Consider the following 19,892-nt stretch of genomic DNA (forward strand, 5'->3'; position numbering starts at 1 on the left):
CACGACGAAAAAATCCGAGAAATTAGAGCTAATACAGCGCCTTACGGACAGTCATTCGTCCTAAGCAGCATTCACGAATGGAACAGGGAAGGGAGGATCAGTTAGTGGTATCCGAAGTACCCTCCATCACACACCGGTAAGTGGATTGGGGACTATGATGTAGATGTAATAGAGTACCTGATTCGTGAGAGTGCACGAGAGCTAGTCTTTGTTTTTAATCTTTTCGCCGTCGTATCCGTAGGTTCTTTTATTTCTGTCGTTGTTAAAACCTCCGCCCGAACAGCCCATGAAGGCCCAACGGTACCGATCGGCCGCCGTGTCATCCTCAGCCCACAGACGTCACTGGATGCGGACATAGAGGGCCATATAGTCAGCACGCCGCTCTCCTGGCCGTATGTCAGTTTACGAGACCGGAGCCGCTACTTCTCAATCAAGTAGCCCCTCAGTTTGCCTCACAAGGGCTGCGTGCACCCCGCTTGCCAACAGCAGTCGGCAGACCGAATGCTCATCCCACCAAGTGCTAGCCTAGCCCGACAGCGCTTAACTTCGGTGATTTGACGGGGACCGGTGTAGCCACTGCAGCAAGACCGTTGGCCTGTTGTTAAGGAAGAAGAAATTGCGTAGCCTTACATGCCTACTGTGGACACACGAACAAAGCGCTCACTTTTGCCAGTATTTTCCAGTACAGAGAGGAGCAGAGTAAGGAAGTACTCACCGAAAGGCGCCCCCAACCGACCACGGTGACTGGCGATCCGGCAGGTGTGTCCTCTCCCTGCTCAGGCAGCTGGATCGGCGCCACTGTCTCACTGTTCAGCGGGAACGGCATCCACACCTGCAGTTACACCAAGATACAGTAAAAATGTAGATAACCTATAAATGTATACTCCTTACTCTTGCGGACGACATAATACCATACTTTACAATTTTTCGTAGTCAAAACTCCAGTAACAATGACCAATTTTGCATTATAACATTCAAAGGCAAAAGAAACGACGCACCACGAAGGAGTGATGCAAACTGGTCACAAACTGATATTCACAAAGATATCGACGGAAAATAGGAAAGTGTAAATTTTCGCTGCTGACAGATGAATGACAGACAGTGCCGCCCAATTTCACCAAGCAAGGATAGTAGACAGGGAACGTGTCGATACCAGCACATAAAGTCTTTGCGAATTTCATCCCGTGCACTAAGCTGGGCGGGGACCATGCCTCGCAGACGGGCATCAGTGACCACAAGAGCCATTAATAAGCGGCATCAGTAGATGTGATGAACATGAACAGACAAATAAATGATCACTATTTCACGAAAATTGGATGATTTATTCAAGGGAAAGAGTGTCACAAACTGGACATTGGTAGACCTCTGGCCCTTATGCAGGCAGGTTTTCTACTCCATAATGTACTTTGGACTTTCCTGAACATTTTGGTATATAATACATTAAAATCAGACAATTCTGAGACCTTCAGAAAATATTTTGAACGTTGACGTATGACTGCGATTGTTGAGCAGTCACATCTTGGGAAGTATACAGCACAGTCTAGAACGCTGTGAATTGCTTTTTTTTGTGCCTACTGCTACGTCTCAGATGTTGGCATTATGAATTAACAAATTAGTCCTTTGTTTCTGATACTAGTTGAAAGTAGTGTGATTATCGGCTATTTTTCTAGTAAGCTAACTTCTACTGTTTTCTATACGTAAATAAAATGACTAAGCATAAAAGTAACTAGAAGTAATCAAATTTGCGAGTAACAGATAGGTTGGACCTGCATTTTCTTATCAAGAAAACACATGTGCCAGCAGTGAAGGAAACCACGATAATGTTTCGGAAGTGGCCACGCCCCCTAGTGCATCAAGAAGGAAAGTAACTTTAGAAACGGGTGGCAGTCGTAAAAGTAATGATATTATGGACAATGTCATTATTAACCTGCAAATCCTGAGCTACTAAAGAAGCGTTTACATGGGAAGACCCAGAATGCGAGTGACTCCTTCAGTAATATCGAGTGGTGCAGTGGGCCTAAAACTGTATTTGTTGGCCTTATGACTCTAAAGTTAGCAGGGTCTGATGCTGTAATAACTTTAAATGGTGGGAGAAGTTAAGGGATAAGATTTAGACATAACACGGCTAAAGGACTGCGGGAAGTGGATGAGCTTCGTGTACACGAACCAGAGTTAGCTGCTCAGCAAATGACAAAAGAAGCAAGAAAGAAAAGGAGGAGGCAAGCACTGGGCTGTTGTGTCACGGAAGAAGACACAGACTATGGGCCAGGGCAATTCTAGTGCATAAAGACGCAGAAATGTAAGTCTGTATAAGAATTTGTAATAAAAAAAGTTTTAAACCTCAATATCTCTGAACAACATTATTTGCAATAAATGACAAATTTTCTAAAGAAGTACTAATGGTAGAGACATGAAATTTTCATAGCATGCCAAATGTGAGACTCAACACATATGGCACTAGAGTAATTAAAATATCCCGAGTTGTTTTGTTTTTATGTTCATTTATTTACAAAATTCTGTCAAGCAATTGAGTGTTCGAAAAAAAAAAGATAACATGTCCCATTATACAATTTTGATAATAATCCTAGTTCAGTGTATGTAGAAAGGTACATTCAATAATTAAGGAAAATTGTAAGTTGGTCTCTTAAAAAGTTTCGAAGCTAATGGGTCAAATACTTCGATAATTTAACATTGGCGGCTAAGGACATACAATGTCCCCTTAACAGTGTGAAGAACTTTCTAATTCTGAGTGGTATATTTTTTCCTCTTTTTCGCATTGTCACAATATGGGAACATTATTATTATTCAACCATAAATATCTGGACATCATTATGTAATACGGATGTGACCACCAGATGTCACAAGAAACGGAACCGCCGGTATAAAAGGAGACGGAGAATATTGTGTTACCAGTAGATAAGCAGTAACAGCAGAGTGGATCAGACAAGAGAGCTCAGTGACTTCACACACGGACTTGTCATTGGAGCTTACCTGCAACAAATTCATCGGGGGAATTCCAACCCTTCTAAAAATGCCGAAGTCGACTGCCGGTGAAGTGCTTGTAAAGTGGAAACGTTAACGAAGAATCGTAGCTGAACCTAGAGTAGGCAAACATCATGCTCATATGGACAAGATCCACCGACATTCCGGAGCGGGGGTTATAAAAAATCGGTTGAAATTAACGGAAGGAAAGCTAGTAAGTCTGGTGAGTTCCATAGCGCTATCAGCAATCCAAAATAACTGTGTATAAGATGTTAAAAAGAATGGTGTACAATGCTCCAGTACCACCTCCTAAGCCGCACACTTCTGTCGTCAAAGCTGAGCAGTACCTGAGGTTGTGTAAAGAGCGATGCCACTGGACGCTGAATGACTGGAGACGAGTGATACAGAGTGATGATACACACTGTCCCCCCCCCCCCCCCCCCACCAATCCGAAAAAAATGGTTCAAATGGCTCTCAGCACTACGTGACGTAACATCTGTGGTCATCAGTCCCCTGTAATTTAGAACTACTTAAACCTAACTAACCTAAGGACATCATACACATCCATGCCCGAGGCAGGATTGGAACCTGCGACCGTAGCGGTTGCACGGCTCCAGACTGAAGCGCCTAGAGCCGCTCGGCCACATCGGCCAGCCACCAATCCGATCGAAGTGTTACCTACCACTATGTGTAAAGCTAGCAGTAAGATACCAGCGCAGGCCGCTGTGGTCGAGCGGTTCTAGGCGCTTTAGTCCGCAACCGCGCTGCTGCTACGGTCGCAGGTTCGAATCCTCCCTCGGGCATGGCTGTGTGTGATATCCTTAGATTAGTTAGGTTTAAGTCGTTCTAAGTCTAGGGGACTGATGACCACAGATGTTAAGTCCCATAGCGTTTAGAGCCATTTGAACCAGTTTTTGAAGTACCAGCACGGAAGATGTAGTGCTATCATAATGGGATTGTTTTTCGTGGTTAGGGTGTGGTACCATTAGGAAGACGATTGATGTGAAAGGATACGAACACGTTTTACAGGAATGTGTACTGCGTGCAGTAGAGAAACAGTTCGAGTACGATGGTTGGTCGTATCAGCAGCACAATGCACCCTGTCACAAAGCAGGCGCAGCGATGCAATGGCTCGTGGAGAGTAACATTCCTGAAATGTACTGACTTGCCCAGGGTTCCGAAACGGAAACAAATGAACAGCTTTGGGATGAGTTAGAACCTCAAACGATTTGTGACAACTTATTTATTACCTTCTGAAAGAGAATTTGTTTAGGTTTATGTTGGCGTATGGGTACCATTTCTCTTGGCATTTGTAGAAGCTACATTAGAATATTTATTTTTATTTGTAAATATTTACTGTGTATTCTTGTTTTTCTGACATGTTCTACATCCTGGATGATCTCGTCACTATAGATTTATTGGAACGAAAAGTATATCTAATATAATCTGTTAGCTGTGTTGAAATTGGAGTTGGACAGGAAAGAACACGAATGAAAGATAGGTGGAACAACTAAATTCTTAACTAGATTCCAAAAGACAAGAAAAGAAAAAAATCACTATGGCGACTTAGAGGAAGACGGATAGATTATATCAGGAAATACGCAGCAACAAAACATCGTAATGTATGGAAAAGTCTAAAGTTGGTCTAAATCTGAAACTAATGCTGATGGTAGCTGGTGTTTGTAACAATACTATGGGGCGTTCGGTATAAGTTTCACTTTACAACTACAGATGTGATAACATTGGCTCAAGATTGCGGAGCCGTAACTCCTGATTTTTAGGTTTCTTTTCGACATATTGATCTATGAGGTGCATTCAAGTTCTAAGGCCTCCGATTTTTTTTCTAATTAACTACTCACCTGAAATCGATGAAACTGACGTTACTTCTCGACGTAATATCCCTGCAGACGTACACATTTTTCACAACGCTGACGCCATGATTCCATGGCAGCAGTGAAGGCTTCTTTAGGAGTCTGTTTTGACCACTGGAAAATCGCTGAGGCAGTAGCAGCACAGCTGGTGAATGTGCAGCCACGGAGAGTGTCTTTCATTGTTGGAAAAAGCCAAAAGTCACTAGGAGCCAGGTCAGGTGAGTAGAGAGCATGAGGAATCACTTCAAAGCTGTTATCACGAAGAAACTGTTGCGTAACGTTACTCGATGTGCGGGTGCGTTGTCTTGGTGAAACAGCGCACGCGCAGCCCTTCCCGGACGTTTTTGTTGCAGTGCAGGAAGGAATTTGTTCTTCAAAACATTTTCGTAGGATGCACCTGTTTCCGTAGTGACCTTTGGAACGCAATGGGTAAGGATTGCGCCCTCGCTGTCCCAGAACATGGACACCATCATTTTTTCAGCACTGGCGGTTACTCGAAATTTTTTTGGTGGCGGTGAATCTGGGTGCTTCCATTGAGCTGACTGGCGCTTTGTTTCTGGATTGAATAGTGGCATCCACGTCTCATCCATTGTCACAACCGACGAAAAGAAAGTCCCATTCATGCTGTCGTTGCGCGTCAACATTGCTTGGCAACATGCCACACGGGCAGCCATGTAGTCGTCCGTCAGCATTCGTGGCACCCACCTGGATGACACTTTTCGCATTTTCAGGTCGTCATGCAGGATTGTGTGCACAGAACCCACAGAAGTGCCAACTCTGGAGGCGATCTGTTCAACAGTCATTCGGTGATCCCCCAAAACAATTCTCTCCACTTTCTCGATCATGTCGTCAGACCGGCTTGTGCGAGCCCAAGGTTGTTTCGGTTTGTTGTCACACGGTGTTCTGCCTTCATTAAACTGTCGCACCCAAGAACGCACTTTCGACACATCCATAACTCCATCACCACATGTCTCCTTCAACTGTCGATGAATTTCGATTGGTTTCACACCACGCAAATTCAGAAAACGAATGATTGCACGCTGTTCAAGTAAGGAAAACGGCGCCATTTTAAGTATTTAAAACAGTTCTCATTCTCGCCTCTGGCGGTAAAATTCCATTTGCCGTACGGTGCTGCCATCTCTGGGACGTATTGACAATGATTGCGGCCTCATTTTCTATCTCTTTCCAGTCCAGAGAAAAGAAATCGGAGGCCTTAGAACTTGAATGCACCTCGTACCTGATACTCACCCTAAGCACTGCGACATCGTTGACCCAGGAGTCGGACTCATCGTACTGCGGGTGGATGACGATGGACGTTACGGAGTGGCGGGTGCCTCCCTCGTCCAGAGTGATGGTGCCTGATAGCAACTCCAGAACGGTGCCACTGCAGGCAAAAAAATGCAGTAACAGTGCGTGTCAACTTGTATGTAAAGTTACGGTGCAAACACGGAGAAGCCTGCGAAGGCTCTGTCTTATGGGCCGTCAGACGAACTTTTTCTGGTGTTCCGGGAGATAATCGGAATTTCGTTTTCACAAGGTGTAGCTGGAGTTAGCTCCAAACAAATCCTGTTCATGAAGAATTTTATTGGACACCCAGCGTCGGCGGAAAGCGTCGGTTTGTTTCCCATTAGAAGCAAAATTATTTTTAAATCGGTATTTTAAGTGTCCATTCGATAGAGATGTTCCATATTATTCTAGATCGCTATTCGTTTTATCGATATTTGTTAATTGGGGGAGTAAAACACGAATAATAACCAGTACTCCAGTACATTCCTTTATCGTAACTGTTGTGTCTATATACATAATAACAGCTTTATAGTGCTCGTTGCCGTAGGCAATTTGTGACAATACGCCGGCAGAGGAAAGCGCTTGTAAAGAGTACAGTGGTATATAATGGCAGGATTGCAACCATTTCCAAAATTAGCGGAGAAACGTGCTGAAGTTACAAGGCTGTTTATATACCGGCAAGTGCTGATCTGGTACTAATTCCATCGTTTCATCTTTTTAATCTTTTCCACAACAGTTGTTCTCTTAAACAGGAGAGCATACACATATCTGAAACGGTTTGCGTAAGCTTCAAGTTAGCGTATAGCTCCATTTACAAAAAATCGTAACTGACCCATATCGATGTCGTATATAGAAGGACCAAGGGGAAACAACGGTTTATCTCAGTAGCGAAAGCTTATCTCCTCGCTACAGATAACGGCGGAACGGCTCTTGACGGTAACTACAGGCGTTCTTGCTGCTTTGTCTTTCATGATTAGTCAACATTACGTTATGTTGCTGTACTCGAGCTTTCACATACAGCTAAAAATAATACATATTTCCACAAAAAAACCATAACTACCTCAATATCTCGATTCATACGGAAGTCAGGACTAAAATTACGTGTCCCACTATGAATTATCACTTGCCGAAAACCTTGTTTCGATATCTTGACCTCCCCATGAAATAAAAGGATTGTTTCGTCTTACGTGACTCAACACGTACACTACGTGATCAAAAGTATCCGCCCTCCATCGGTAATGCGAAATTCAATATGGTGTTGGCCCACACTAGCCTTGATGACAGCTTCCACTCTCGCAGGCATACGTCCAATCTTGGGGAATGGCAGCCCATTCTTCACGGAGTGCTGCACTGAGGAGACGTATCGATGTCGGTCTGTGAGGCCTGGCACGAAGTCGGCGTTCCAATACATCCCAAAGGTGTTCAAAAAAAATGGTTCAAATGGCTCTGAGCACTATGGGACTCAACATCTTAGGTCATAAGTCCCCTAGAACTTAGAACTACTTAAACCTAACTAACCTAAGGACATCACACGCACCCATGCCCAAGGCAGGATTCGAACCTGCGACCGTAGCAGTGCCGCGGTTCCGGACTGCAGCGCCAGAACCGCAAGACCACCGCGGCCGGCCCCAAAGGTGTTCTATAGGATTCACGTCAGGACTCTGTGCAGGCCAGACCATTACAGGGATGTCATGGTCGTGTAACCACTCCGCCACAGGCCATGAATTATGAACAGGTACTCGATCGTGTTGAAAGATGCAATCGCCATCCCCGAATTGCTCTTCAACAGTGGGAAGCAAGAAGGTGCTTTAAACATGAATGTAGCCCTGAGCTGTGATAGTGCCACGCAAAACAACAAGACGTACAATCCCCCTCCATGAAAACACGACCACGCCATAACACCACCGAATCCGAATTTTACTGTTGGCACTACAACACAAACTGGCAGATGATGTTCACCAGGCATTGGCCATATCTACACCATGCCATCGGATCGCCACATTGTGCACAGTGATTCGTCACTCAACGCAACGTTTTTCCATTGTTCAATCATCCAATGTTTACTCTCCTTACACCGAGCGAGTCGTCTTTTGGCACTTACCGGCGTGATGTGTGGCTTATGAGGACCCGCTCGACCATGAAATCCAAGTTTTCTCCCTTCCCGCCTAACTGTCATAGTACTTGCAGTGGATCCAGATCCAGTTTGGGATTCCTTTGTGATGGTCATTACACATTACGACCCTCTTGAACTGTCGGCGGTCTCTGTCAGTCAACAGCCGAGGTCGGCCTATACGCTTTTGTGCTGTACGTGTCCCTTCAAGTTTCCACTTCCCTATCACATCGGAACCAGTGAACCTAGGGATGTTTAGGAGTGTGGAAATCTCGCGTACAGACGTATGACACAAGTGACATCTAATCACCTGACCACGTTCGAAGTGCGTGAGTTCCGCGGAGCGCCCCATTCTGCTCTCTCACGATGTCTAATGACTACTGTGGTCGCTGATATGGAAAACGTGGCAGTAGGTGGCAGCTCAATGTCCGGATACTTTTGATCACATAATGTATATACAGGGTTACCCTCAAGTACCTCTGATAATGTTGCAATTCCATCCAGCTCGCCATCGTCACTGTTGTCCGATTCATCGCCAAAACCGTCCTCATGGTCGTCATCAGCAAGACAAATCATTAATTGTTCATGGCCACTGATAATGCCTTCTATTGTCTGTGCTGCTCGTATAAGCTTCTCGACGTGCTCTACTTTTTTTCTCCATGAGGCTGCATCCACAGTCACAAGAGCTTCACGCAACAGCTTTTCCACCTCTGTTATTGTAAAGGACTTGTTGTTGTTCCTTACATACATTTTTACATCACTCCATATTAACTCAATAGGTTTGAAATGGCAGTGATATGGTGGCAGCCTTATTACAGTATGACCCTGCTCCTTGGCAATTTCGTCTACTACATATGTAGGTGTCGTAGGCTTATTTTCTTTAACAAGAGAATACAACATAACCTTTGTCATACTCATATCCGCTGCAATATTTCGAGCCTGTAACCACTGCACCATAACTTCTTTCCGATCATTTGTGGTTGGGGCTTTGTTCTGTATCACCGAATGATATGGAGCATTGTCCATTACAATTGTTGTAGGGACAGGAAATTGTTTTAAAAGGTTCCTGAACCACTCAACAAATCGTGTGTGATCCGTATCTTCATGGTAATCACCAGTCTTTTTTTTTTATCTAAAAACTAAAAGTGCGTCAGGGACAAAACCACTGGAGGAGCCTGCATGGACCACAATTAATCTAGCTCCTCTTCCCGTCGGCTGATGGCCGCTTCTGCTGTGTGTGTTATCCGTCCAACATTTACTGACAGCTTCCCCGGCATTAACACACGTTTCGTCTAGCCAAATTATGGAATGAATGTCTCTGCCCTCAATTTTGTGCAAGAAAATGCTACAGCGGTAACAATATGTGCCCTCTCTAACAGTACTTTGCGTCCGTCTAGCGTTTTGTAACGGAAACCCATATTTTTTAGCACAATTTTTAGTGATGTTTTACCACTCCTGAAGAGTTCACTTTCTTTTAAAGAGATTAATAACTTAGCTACAGTCGGATACTCTTTTCTGCTGTAATAAGCAGAAACATTCCTACGAATTGCATCAGTCTGGAAAGAATCTGAATCTGTGATAGGACTAGGCCGCTTTTTCTTCTTTCCCGGGGTTGATAAAAATGTATTATTTGATCCAGACAGCTCGGAATCATTACGGCTCACTTCAGTATCTTCCAAGTTTTGTAGTAAGACTCCCTTACTTACTACGGTTCTTGCACTAATACCAAGAGTTTTCGACGTACGTTCCACCACTTTGTCGGCAGGAATTGATGGCTGTCCATGAATGCTTACGTAGTTTTTCTCCTGCTCGTAAAACTCACGAGTTCTGCGTAGTAACTCCAGTGCCTGGCTGTTTAGCGGCACCCCTCGACGCAAAGGATTGTCGCTAGGTGAACGAAGTCTTTTCGGTGGCATTTTCCAAGTATGTAAACTCACAACGTAACAAAAGTCACAACGATATAGCACACAGTACAACGAAAACACGCGGTAAACAACACACAATTCACGTTGTATACACATTCACTAAACAAAGCCGGCAACGCGGGAATTTTGACGTCACAGCACGTGAGTAACAGCAGTGCTCACTGCGCTGTGATTGGCTGGCGCCCCACGCTGAACGCCTAGCGCCTATCGTTCTTCACTTGTTACTCTGTTACGCTGCCAACTTCATACGCAAACGTCAAGGGCAATGTTTCAGCGGCCCGGGTATAGGAGGCAGGCGTGTCTGAACAACACATAAATTATCCGCTCCTTACTGCCGCGTATAATTAGGTCCTACAATCGCCTCAGTTGCTGCTCGGTGTTCGCGGCGGATTGCTCAGTGAAGTGCTCGATTCTCAGCCCTGCCGCAGATTTCTTTTTCTCCGCTTGGGAACTGTTTTGCTGTCTGTGCCATGCGGCTATAACGTGACGCGATTCAGTATCAATAGATCCCGGTTGGCAGCATCACTGACGGTGGCAGAGTCAGAGCGATTTTCCACTGTCAGAGGGAAGCGCAGTGACGTTTATATCGATTTAAACGCAACAATGGGGACGATTGCTCTATCTCTCACTCTCTCAGTGATCGGGTGTCTAGCGTATTGTGTGGCGACGTCAGTATTAAGCGCCGTGACGTCGTGTCTTGTAAAATTCTTGGCTCGCTGCTCCATTTGCAATTTTAGTCGGAACGGATTACATGATATTCTATATCGGCACGATCATTGGAGAATGTCCATGTACAAGTTATTTCGGTGTGTTGCAACCGCCTCTACTTGTATTTGGAAGTGGATCATCCGGAAGAAGCCTGCGTCCCCTGTGGCGCCGGGTTGGTTTCCTGTCAGGTAGCTCCAAAGGACTGAATACGAGGGCGACTAGTGGATATGCTCAACCGATTGCAGCCATTGATCAGGAAGTTGTTGACTTACGTTTCTACTTCCTGGGAATTATGGAGTGCATTCAATTACGGTCCAAACAGTTATATTTTATGTATGAAAAGACTACTCCCTTATTTGTCATCTTGGTTCTCCATACTCGTCTGTAAAGCAGTTTTGTTCAACTTTAGAAGTTACCTAAATCAAGTAATTTTAGTGTGTATTTCTGAATATTAAACTGGCGGTGTGGAAGCCTCTTGCCTGTGTTTGGGCTCGTTAACTGGCGCTATCTAACGTGGTTTCTGACCACGCTTCATCTTTTCCAAATTTTCTCCAATGTATTTTGAAGTTGTAATTTTTTCTATAAACTTAGTAATTAGTAATGTGTAGATTACAGGATAGCTTGAGTAAACATGTGTTTTATACTGTGAGTTCAGCTGAAAGGGTCCTGAGTAAAAGAACTGCTAAACCTAAAGTGGTTGCTCTCTCTCTCTCTGTTAACCATACTAAAGTGACAGCCTAAAAAATCAGCTGCCCAACCAGGTTGAGTGTTGTTCGTAAACAAAAGGAAGAAGTTGTTTTGGCGCTACATGGGCACCTTGTCTGCACGACAACTGACTGTATTTTACGTGAACTTGTCATCAGTCTATTTACTTGGATTTGCTTGTTTTTTCCTAACTATATGCCATCTGTTTTACTTGCCAGTGGATGTCGAATTTTTATTGCCTGTTAGTCATTTCTGTAGGTTCCTAAAGCTGAAATTTGGAATATGTTGTTAAACGTCACATTGTTGATCTTATCAAACAACTGTGTTAAGCCTTGGATTTCTTGTCAAGATTTCAGAAAATATTTCTTAAGAATCCTGATGTGTCAACAAAGTGGTTTATTTTTTATTACTGTTATTAATAAAATTATGCTCCAGTATACTAACACTCAACAGCAGCTCCCTACCGTATTTCACTGTCCTTTTTTTTTTTTTTTTTTTTAAAGACGACGTACGTTAGTAAACCTCAACGTGTGCTCCCTTGGTAGCTCGGAGAATGTCGAGGCGGTATTCCAGTTCCCGCCAGGTGTTTCGTAACATGTGTTCTGTCATGTTCTGTCACAGTACCCACACCAGATTGTATCCTAACCTTCAGTTCGTCGACGTCATCAACTGGTGTGACGAAGACACTGTCCTTGATATAGCCCCAGAAAAAAAGTCAAGGGACGTAACGTCTGGAGAGGGGAGTAATGTCCAATCGGTGAATTGGAAGGAACGGTCGAACACCCTGGCCACCCAGCTCTCCAGACATTGCGCCCCTTTACTTCTTTTTCTGGGGCTACATCAAGGACAGAGTCTTCGTCACACCAGCTGCTGACGTCGACGAACTGATGGCTAGGATAGAAGATACTGTGGGTGCTGCGACAGGACACACGTTACGAAACACCTGGCGGGAACTGTAATACCGCCTCGACGTTCTCCGAGCTACCAAAGGAGCACACGTTGAGGTTTACTAATCTAAGTGGTCTTAAAAAGACCAGTAACACTAACCTACGTAACGGCATCAAATGTAACTTATTATGTCAAACGGTTATTCTGTTGTAAGGTTATATAATCAGGGCAAGACTTTGTGCTCACCCTGTATATTAGTTCGTGTGTACAGATAGGCAAGCCAGTGAACGGAGTCCCAAAGCGGGCTGCTGCCGTTGCGCCCTCTCGGACAGCGCCTACAGCAGTGACTTTTTTGGGTTGCATACACGTATTGACGTTCGCCAGCTCACAGACTATGCCCATATTGAGCACCTGAAATACCCGCTGGAAACTTGAGTGCCCCATTCACTGAAATGTGTCTATTTTCCTCATGTCTTGTAGTTTTCGAACAGTTTTCTTTATAAACGCAAAATGTTTCAAGTAGATATTGATCCACAGAGGAGCCATTTGTAAGATACGTACGAGTGTATGGCCGCTAGCCACCAATGGCTTAAGTACGAAGTGTTGTCATAATAGGAATGCGCTTAGGTTGGTGGATAAGTTCGAGGCGATTTTGTACTGCATGTTGGTATTCCGGTTGCTATGGGTTTGATAACCGACTGTGATTTTTTTTTGTTTTTAGTTCAGTCTTGCTAGTTGAGTTCACAAATTGTCGTTTTGTAGTTGCAGATAGTGACTGGATCTGTGGACGCCTGAAAATGGAGTGCAAAGTGGAGAAACGAAACATTTCTGAAATATTCTACTGTTTGAGTTCAGTAGAGGGATGACAGCAGCGGAAGCAGCCAGAAACACTTGCGCCGTGTATTCAGATAATGTCACTGGACACAGCACGGCAAGAAAATCGTCTTCTCGCTTTAATGAGTATCGCTTTGGCGTTAGTGACTCTCCACATACAGGAAAACTTTCAGGCTTTCTTGAAGATCGTTTGAACGTACTAATCCATTATCACCCACAACATTGTACTCGATAACTTGCAGATGTGATGAAATCTGAACACTCCACCATCGTAGGACATTTGCAGGCAATGGGAAAGGTTCAAAACGCGGGTGCTATAAGACAAAATCACTCAAACCAGTGGGTGGTAATATGTGCATATCCGTTAGCTCGTCATCATTTGGCTCGTGAACAACATTGAGTATTCCTATGCTGTATCTTCATTGGTGGCGAGAAATGGTGTCTTTATGCTAACACAAGAAAAAGGAGGGAATGGTTGCGCCCAAACAAAGCAGCAACTACCATACAAAGACCTGTACGCATCCACAATAGATAGTGTTATGCATTTGGTGGAACAGCGACGGTGTGCAGTACTACGAATTGCTTCGTTGAGATGTAACCATCACTGCTGATATTTATTGTCAACAACTGAGCCGTGTTGCAGACGAAGTCCAAGGACAACGACCAGGAAGAATGCATTAACTGATGTTACTCCACGATAACGCTCGCACACATTCTGCTGCATTGTCAAAAACACTATACAGAAGTTGGACTGGGATGTTATTCCGCGCCCAGCTTCTTCACCAGATCTTGCTCAGATTTTCTCCTTTTCCGCTCTCTATAGAACAACCTGTAGGAACTTCCTTTCCAGATGAAAATGCACTCCGAACATGGTCTGACGAGTTATCTTCCTAAAAACCACGTGATTACTATAGCAGCGGATTCGAAAAGTTATCGTGAACGAGAATATACACACATCAAAAAAAGTTTTTATCATCTCGGTTCAGAGAGTTACAGAACCTGTACAGAAAATTGGAATAGAGATCAACATAAACATCATTTCCGCCCTTTTTATTGCTAATGAAAACAACACATTGCATGTTGTACCACCATACAGCGAGGCCTTCAGAAATCGTGGTCCAGACTGCTGTATACACAAGTACCTATAAAACCAAGTAGCATGTCCTCTTGCTTTGATGCATGCCCGTATTCGTCGTGGCATACTATCCACAAGTTTATCAAGGCACTGCTGATCCAGATTGTCTCACTCCTCAACGGCCATTCGGTGTAGGCCCCCAGAGTGGTTGGTGGGTCACGTCGTCCATAAACAACCCTTTTCTGTGTGTCCTAAGCATGTTCGATAGGGTTCATGTCAGGAGAACATGATGGCCACTCTAGTCGAGCAATGTCTTTATCCTGAAGGAGTCATTCACAAGATGTGCACGATGTGGATGCGAATTGTCTCCATGAAGGCGACTGCCTCGCCAATATGCTGCCGATATAGTTGCACTATCGGTCGGAGGATGGCATTCACATATCTTACAGCCGTTAAGGCGCCTTCCAAGACCACCAGCGGCGTATGTCGGCCCCACATTATGCCACACCAAAATAGCAGGGAATCTCCACCTTGCTCCACTCGGCGGACAATGTGCCTAAGGCGTTCAGCCTGACCGGGTTGCCTCCAAACACGTCTCCGACGATTGTCTGGTTGAAGGCATATGCGACACTCATCGGTGAAGAGAACGTGATGCCAATCTTGAGCGGTCCGTTCGGCATGTTGTTGGGCCCATCTGTACCAAACTGGATGTTGTCGTCGTTGCAAAGATGGGCCCCGCCATGAACGTCGGGAGTGTAGTTGCGCATCATGAAGCGTATTGTGCACAGTTTGGGTCGTAACACGACGTCCTGTGGCTGCACGATAAGCATTATTCAACATGGTGGCGTTGCTGTTAGGGTTCCTCCGAGGCATAATCCGTAGGTAGCGGTCATCCACTGCAGTAGTAGCCGTTGGGTGGCCTCAGCGGGGCATGTCATCGACAGTTTCTGTCTGTCTGTATCTCCTCCACGTCCGAACAACATCGTTTTGGTACACTCCGAGACGCCTGTACACTTCCCTTTTTGAGAGCCCTTCCTGGCACAAAGTAGCAGTGCGGACGCGATCGAACCGCGGTATTGACCGTCTAGGCATGGCTGAACTACAGACAAAACAAACCGTGTACTTCCTTCCTGGTGGAATGACTGGAACTGATCGGCTGTCAGACCCCTCCGTCCAATAGGCGCTGCTCATGTTTACATCTTTGGGCGGGTTTAGTGACATCTCTGAACTGTCAAAGGGACTGTGTCTGTGATACAATATCCACAGTCAACGTATATCTTCAGGAGTTCTAGGAACCGGGGTGACGCTAAACTTTTTTATGTGTGTTTTATTGATGACTGAAGTCACTGTCATGTTTGTGTCTATTAAACTTATGGAAAACGCTATGAAGTTATGCGCCAACATAATATTTCAAATATAAACTTTTCCATTAAGTCCACATACAATGTGGCTCAAATTTCATCTATAGCTTACTTAAAATAGAATTACAGTACTTTGTTACCAGTTTACGTGTTTACAGTATGCTGTACACAATTTCTTGTTAAAGGAGATCCGCCAACTTTCGTCCTCACATTTGATAGACTACTGCTCTCGTCCCTGCAGTCAGCTACGAATTCTTTCAAACACCCCTTCATGATATCGTAAATGTTGGCAACAGTAATCACCGATGAAGTTCCCCATTCTATAAACGAGAGTGCTGTACATTTCGCTTTTGAGATGACACTAGGCAGAAAAACCCAGGTCGTTGGGATTAGGACCTGGAGGTTTTCTTGGACTATATTTGCACAGTAGATGTCGAACTAACGGAAAAGCTTGTAATTTGATATACAATTGAATTCAGCTGCGGCTCGTAACCTCAAATTTTGCAGATATTTACCGACATGACCGTAGTGCGTGTATGATTGTTTTTCATTAAGTACGATACTCTGAGGGTGCAAAAATCATGGGACAGCGATATGCACATACACAGATGCTGGCAATATAACGTACACAAGGTGTAAAAGGGCAGTCCATTGGCGGAGCTGTCATTTGCACTCAGTGAAAAGGTTTCCAACGTGATTAAGGTCGCACGTCGGGAATCAGCCGTCTCGGAAGGTGAAATGGTACTTGGACTAGACGCGTGCAACATTCGGAAATCTTTAGGGATTTCAATATTCCGATATCCACAGTGTCAAGAGTGTGTCGAGAATACCAAATTTCAGGCTTTACCTGTCGCCGTGGACAACGAAGTGGCCAATGGCCTTCACTGAGCGACCCACGGCATCGACATTTCCGTAGAGTTGTCAGTGCTAAAATACAAGCAACACTGCGTGAAATACCGGCAGAAATCAATATGGGACGTACGGCGAACGTATTCGTTACGATAGAACGGTGAAATTCGGCTCTAAAAGGCTACGGCAGCAGACGACCGACGCTGGGCTTGTGACCACACCGGTTGGACCTTAGACGACTGGAAATCCATGGCCTGGAGAGACAGGTCAAGATTTGGCAAGAACTGATGTAGGGTTGGAGTGTGACGCAGGCCTCTAGAAACTATGGACCCAATGTGTCAACTAAGCACTGCGTAAGCTGGTGGTCGCTCCATAATGACGTGGCTGTGTTTTATGGAATGAACTGTGTCCTCTGATCAAATGGAACCGATCACTGATTAGTTATGTTCGGCTACTTGGAGATTGTTTGCAACCATTCATGGACTTAATGTTCCCAAATAACGATGGAATTTTTATGGATGACACTGCACCATGTCATTGGGCCACACATGTTCGCGATTGATTTGAAGAACATTCTAGACAATTAGAGTGAATGACTTGGCTACACAGATCGCCCGGCATGAATCCTTTCGAACGTTTATGGAACATGGGCGAGAGGTCAATCAGTGTAAAACATCCTGCACCAGCAAAACCTTCGCAGTTATCAACGGCTCTAGAGGCAGCATGCCTCGGTATTTCTCCAGGGGCCTTTCAACGACTTGTTGAGCCTATGACACGTCGAGTTGCCGCAGTATGCCGGGTAAAAGAGGTCCGACGTGATATTTGGACGTATCCCATGATTCTGTCACGTCAATTTAGTATAGCGTACGGCTATTGCCTCCTGATCGTGCCACACGCCACGCAACGGAGTGCTGCGGGTCGCCGCCCTGTCAGGCGCCTGCAAGCCCGCGCTGTCCGTCATTGCCTACGACAACCGCTGCTGTACTGAGGGCGTGACATTCACCGGCTATAGCCAGTAACAGCTTGCGTCTGCACACGAGACATCTTCCCGGAACTCCTCCGCCGGGCGGCCTGCGATCACCAGCCAGTGTGAGTCACAGCCTGGACACTGACGCTCCATTTCAGAAGTGCTGCGAGCGTATTCCTCCAAGTGCAGTGCATGTTATCGGTACCACGAACATCGACAGTGCAGCCTACACCTACCGTGTTTGTGGCAATGTTTTTCGATAGTGACAGACTGAGTGCTCATCTATTGCATTCGTTACTTTCTTTCATGGGATCATTATGATCTTTACATTGCTTTTTCTTGGCATCTTTTTTCTGCTGCTCACATTATTGTGTATTTCTCTATAATAATAACGTTCTGTTCTTTTTCGCTATCAGAGCACCTTTCTCATCTTCTGTGAGCGTCACCCACAAGGGAATGCTTTAGATAGCTTTCTGCAGATTACCTAGTTTTCGTAACTCCTTGCATGAACTTTACAGGCAGCTTTGCCCTCTGTCTTTCACTTGGTAGCACACTGTGTACAGAGTGCTCGGAAATTCCCGTTACAAAATTCTAAGATTTGTGGAGGGGGATGAGTATACGATATTTTGAATAGGAGCCAGTGTCCGGAAACGTATCATTTCTGTGCTTCATTCGTTTGAAATCATGTTCGCCGCGCGGGGTAGCCGTGCTGTCTAGGGCACCTTGTCATGGTTCTTGCGGCTTCCCCCCGTCGGAGGTTCGAGTCCTCCCTCGAGCATCGGTGTGTGTGTTGTCCTCGGCATGACTTACTTTAAGTTACATTAAGTAGTGTGTAAGCTTAGGGACCGATGACCTCAGCAGTTTGGTCCCATAGAACTTACCAAAAAAAATAATTCTAAGTACGTATGTAAGAGGGCAGTCATCGTGGGGACTAGTTGCATCAGATCGGCTTATGTCATTTGACGTCCGTCCTGTCTCACTGACGTGCTTTGAGCTTCACTCACATGTCTGTGAGTATTAGAACAACATGGTTGACTACACGTTTGCAGAATACACCGACATGATCCTTTTGAATCGCGAAGCTCACGGTAGTGGAAGAGCAGCTCCTCGCCTTTCTGAAGATCGTTCTCGACAACGTCCGAAACAATCGCATATCCTTTTCGCCACAATTAGCAATGGCTTCGAGAAAAGGCTTTACCTTCAGCAGGCGTGATTGTGGTGCTCCAAGGAGACGCCGCACATCCAAGCTGGAAGCGGCCGTACTGCATCACGTTGAAGAAATCCGTCAACGGGTAACGAGCAGTTTCTTTGGCATTAATGAGTGGAACTGCAAAAAAAGTGATGAACTGGATCGCGCCTAATAAATTAATTGCAAAAGTGGTCGTGTTACCAACATATTTTCAAATGGTTGTAGTACAGAAACATCACTTTGCCAGACAGGGATTGCAATTCAAAATATTATCTACTCGCCCCCCTCTATATGTCGTAGAAGTTTGTAATGGGAATTTCGGAAGACCATGTATGGAAGAAATTTTAAGTTATAAATACCGTAGATATCTGTGTCACATTAAAAATGGAGGTACAGCAAGCCATTTTGGAGGGTGCGGGTGGATGGAGACAGCAGAACACTTTGTTCCCCTCCAGAAACAAATCCCCCGATCGATGCATGATTGGTTTAGTGTGCGATTTAGTTATTCACACATACACTTACCTAACAAGTGCGTAAACGCAGTGAGCCGCAGTCAGCGCCCAGTAGTCGCTGAGGATGGACGCTCCGCACGAGTGGTGACCATTCTTCTGCAGGGACAGCTGCAACGACATACGTTCTGTAGTCAGCCTTTGTTTCAATAACTGCTACCCTAATTCGTGTATCATCTCCGTGGCGCTCTCTCCCTTATTCCTCGATGACACAAAACGAGTTTCACTTCTGTGAACTTTTTCGCTGTCCTCCGTGAATCCTATCTGATGCGGATCGCAAAGCAATACTCCAGAAGACGGCAGACAAGCCTAGTATAGGTAGTCTCCTTAGTAGAACTGTTACTCTCCTAAGTGTTCTGACAACAAATCGCAGTCTTAGGTTCGCTCTCCCAACAACGTTATCTGTGTGATCGTTCCAAATTCAGTTATTAGTAATTGTAATCAGTAAGTACTTAATGGAGTTCACAGCATTTAGATTTGTGTGATTTATTGAATGAATGAAATTTAGCGGATTCCATTTAGTACTCTTTTGGATGACTTCACATTTCTCATTATTCAGAGTCAAACTCACTTGTACACCATACAAATGTCTTGTCTAAATCACTTTTCAATTCGTTTTGATAATCTGATTA

At 44.8% G+C, this 19,892-nt stretch overlaps 1 protein-coding gene across 1 annotated transcript in view; it reads right to left on the minus strand.

Moving 5' to 3' along the window:
- The window catches only part of LOC124597615 (mite allergen Eur m 3-like), a 56,135-nt gene that overhangs the window by 8,794 nt on the left and 27,449 nt on the right, over window positions 1-19,892 (minus strand). The window contains exons 3-5 of the mRNA XM_047135948.1: window positions 19,274-19,371; window positions 6,102-6,237; window positions 716-832 (exon numbers count right to left, since the gene is read on the minus strand). Of these exons, the coding sequence (XP_046991904.1) occupies window positions 716-832; window positions 6,102-6,237; window positions 19,274-19,371 (351 nt within the window). The remainder of the gene's footprint in view (window positions 1-715; window positions 833-6,101; window positions 6,238-19,273; window positions 19,372-19,892) is intronic.

This window comes from Schistocerca americana, chromosome 1, assembly GCF_021461395.2.
Source record: "Schistocerca americana isolate TAMUIC-IGC-003095 chromosome 1, iqSchAmer2.1, whole genome shotgun sequence".
NCBI classification, from domain to species: domain Eukaryota; kingdom Metazoa; phylum Arthropoda; class Insecta; order Orthoptera; family Acrididae; genus Schistocerca; species Schistocerca americana.